Source organism: Cryptomeria japonica, chromosome 9 (genome assembly GCF_030272615.1).
Source record: "Cryptomeria japonica chromosome 9, Sugi_1.0, whole genome shotgun sequence".
Classification (NCBI taxonomy): domain Eukaryota; kingdom Viridiplantae; phylum Streptophyta; class Pinopsida; order Cupressales; family Cupressaceae; genus Cryptomeria; species Cryptomeria japonica.
In genome coordinates this window covers 461,889,766-461,892,704 of record NC_081413.1, presented here as the reverse complement: position 1 = coordinate 461,892,704, position 2,939 = coordinate 461,889,766, and the positions used below count along the sequence as shown (strand labels likewise).

Sequence of the window (2,939 nt, the reverse complement as noted above, 5' to 3'; positions counted from 1 at the left end):
CATTTGTCCTTGGGTTATAGATTACATTAAAGGCAACCAATCAATCTACTATTGTGATAATGTGGTCTGAAACCTAAATTATAAGTGAAAATCAAATAAACTGTTGTAAAAAATTAGAAGCTAAGAAATTAAGATGCTCAACTACGAATTACTCCTCAAATCCACCATATCATCTTTCACTGACTGACTGATTCTCCATTTGACAGTGACAGATATTCATTAAACATTTCTCCACTATGGAACCATTACTTTAAACAATTTGGACTGAGTCCTTACAATTCATTGAAAAGTGGGGAAAACAAGGTACATGCCAGGTGGTTTATTAAAAAAAGAAAGGATACTCCATAACGAAATGTGATAAGATAAAACCGGCCCAAATGTATTTAGTCGGGTTTAGTTGGGTTTTTATTAATTAATGAATAATTGCATAGTAACCGGTATAAATAGGTAGTCGGGTTCTAATTTGTAAAGCATACAATTGGTAGAACGAGAGAGAAGATAGAGATGGCGAGCATTTGGCTTATTGGTGTTGTTGCTTTTCTTGCAATTATACCAGCCGGCAAGGGGGATGGGCTGAGTGATAATTTCTATGGCGAAAGTTGTCCATCTGCCGAGGCAACAATTCAGCGAGTGGTGGAGAAATACATGGCAATGGATCGCACTCTGGCGGCTCCTCTCTTACGGATGAATTTCCATGATTGCTTTGTGCGAGTTAGTAACACCCATTTACTTCACCCATTCAATTAATCCTTTCATACGTATAGATTTGTTTCCACTTAATTAATCATTTCATACATATAGATTGCACTGAAAAGATTACAAAAACTAATGCTGTGGTTTGATTAGGGTTGCGATGGGTCAGTGCTTCTGAATTCCACAGCGAACAACAAAGCAGAAAAAGAGGCAATTCCAAACCAGAGCCTGCGCGGATTCAATGTAATCGATGATGTGAAAGAAGAAGTAGAGAAGATATGCCCAGGTGTCGTTTCCTGTGCTGACATTATTGCCCTAGTTGCCCGAGATGCTGTCGTTGTTGGGGTAATAACATTATGTTATGATACACATTAAGTTTATATTTCTAAGTTTAGAAGTGTTAAATACTTAGAGTTGACTGATAATTTCTAGGCATAATATATTCCTTAATGTATATTATCACAATTAAGAATACATTTTTAGGCTTAAAAATGGATTAACATTCAGAATGACTAACATCCTCTAGACTTAATTTGTTGCTTAGAATGCGTGATTTAAGGCTGATGGCTATGATAGCTTATGATCTAATTTTACAGATCTCACAAGCTCCTTTCTTTAAAAAAAAGCTTCTGACTGCAATTGAAATTTTTACATGGATTATTGAATACAATTTGAAATGTTGATACACAGTTTGAAATGTTCATACAACAAAATAAACAAACTTTATCTCATAAATATTCTAATAAGCTACAATTTTTTTTTATAATTTTCTATTATCTGTGATTGCTACGTGGTATTCTATTAGTTTTCATATAACTCTGTGATTGTCTATAATGTAGAGTGGAGGTCCATCTTGGAGTGTGAAAACAGGACGTAGAGATGGAGTGATATCTCGGGAGATTGAAGCCTCGAACAATATTCCTTCACCATTTTTTAACTTTTCGCAACTCCAAAATTCTTTTGCAAGCAAAGGACTAGATGTCAAAGACCTTACTGTTCTCTCTGGTATGTGAAAGATTAAATATTTGAATCATAATATTGAATATTCTACATAGCTTAATCAAGAAGCACTCTTATGTTGACCAATCATGTACTATAGAAATAAAATGTCTCTTAATCTTGAACTAACATTGTTACATTATGAATATTGCTACTATATTGAATAGGTGGACATACAATTGGAGTTGGTCTGTGCAATTTCTTCAGCAACAGGCTTTACAACTTCACAGGAAAAGGAGATATGGACCCTTCCCTCAACACCACTTATGCCCAATTTTTAAAGACAAAATGCCCTAATTTAGCAGACAACACAACCATTGTACCAATGGATCCCAGTAGCCCCCTTACCTTTGATAACCATTACTATACTAATCTTGAAGCAAAAATGGGCCTCTTCCAGTCTGATGCTGCCCTACTCACAAATTATGCTGCCAACGGGTTTGTCGATGAACAATTAGATCAAGATTCTTTCTTTGAGAATTTCAAGAATTCCATGCAAAAAATGATCGAAGTCCAAGTTCTCACTGGAACAGCAGGGCAAATTAGACGTCAGTGTGCCTTCGTCAACTAAGCTCATATCAATTGTAATAGCTTCTATATTATTTCATTTTATTTTGAGTGATGTCTTTAGTGGAGAATAAAAGTAGTTGTCAGCCAATAAAGTTGAGAAAGTCTCTGAATGGCTTCCACATGTAATGTTAGGGTAGGTGGGTTATTGATTATCAGTGTGATGACTTTTGAAATCGATTTTTAGAATAGATTAATAAAGATTCTCATTATTTAGAGTGTGGAATCTTTTGGGGAAATAAATGGTCGTTCTAAATAAGATAGTTTTGGATATTAATGAGTTTGAAAGTATTTACCTCAAACTGTAATGAAGATCTTGTCATATCAAAGATAAAGAATTAATTTGTTAATTTATCAAATCATTGTGCAATGTTAGATAAAAGTTCTTAAATTGTTCAAACTTCCTTTCTATTATTTCAATTGAATTTTATACAACAATCTTGAATCCTACTCATGATATGAACTTTGCATACAAAAAATATCTTTAAATATAAATAGATTTCTTGAGTTTTCTAATCATACTATACACATGTTCTATCTAAAAAGAGGTGGTGTTGCTATATACTATTTAGGAGCTTGCAAGGCTATGATTGGTTTCTCTTTGGTTAAAACATGCAACATAATAGAAACTTATATATTCTATACTGATAGCTTGAAATAAATTTGGGCTTATCTATAAA

At 33.6% G+C, this 2,939-nt stretch overlaps 1 protein-coding gene across 1 annotated transcript; it reads left to right on the top strand.

Annotated features, from left to right (window-relative positions):
• Positions 1–493: 493 nt before the first annotated feature.
• Positions 494–2,479, top strand: LOC131855935 (peroxidase 3-like). Its single transcript, XM_059211260.1, has 4 exons — positions 494–711; positions 847–1,038; positions 1,533–1,698; positions 1,860–2,479. Exons 1-4 carry the CDS (start codon positions 505–507, stop codon positions 2,261–2,263), a joined length of 969 nt encoding a protein of 322 aa, XP_059067243.1. The 5' UTR covers positions 494–504; the 3' UTR covers positions 2,264–2,479.
• The last annotated feature ends 460 nt before the right edge of the window (positions 2,480–2,939 follow it).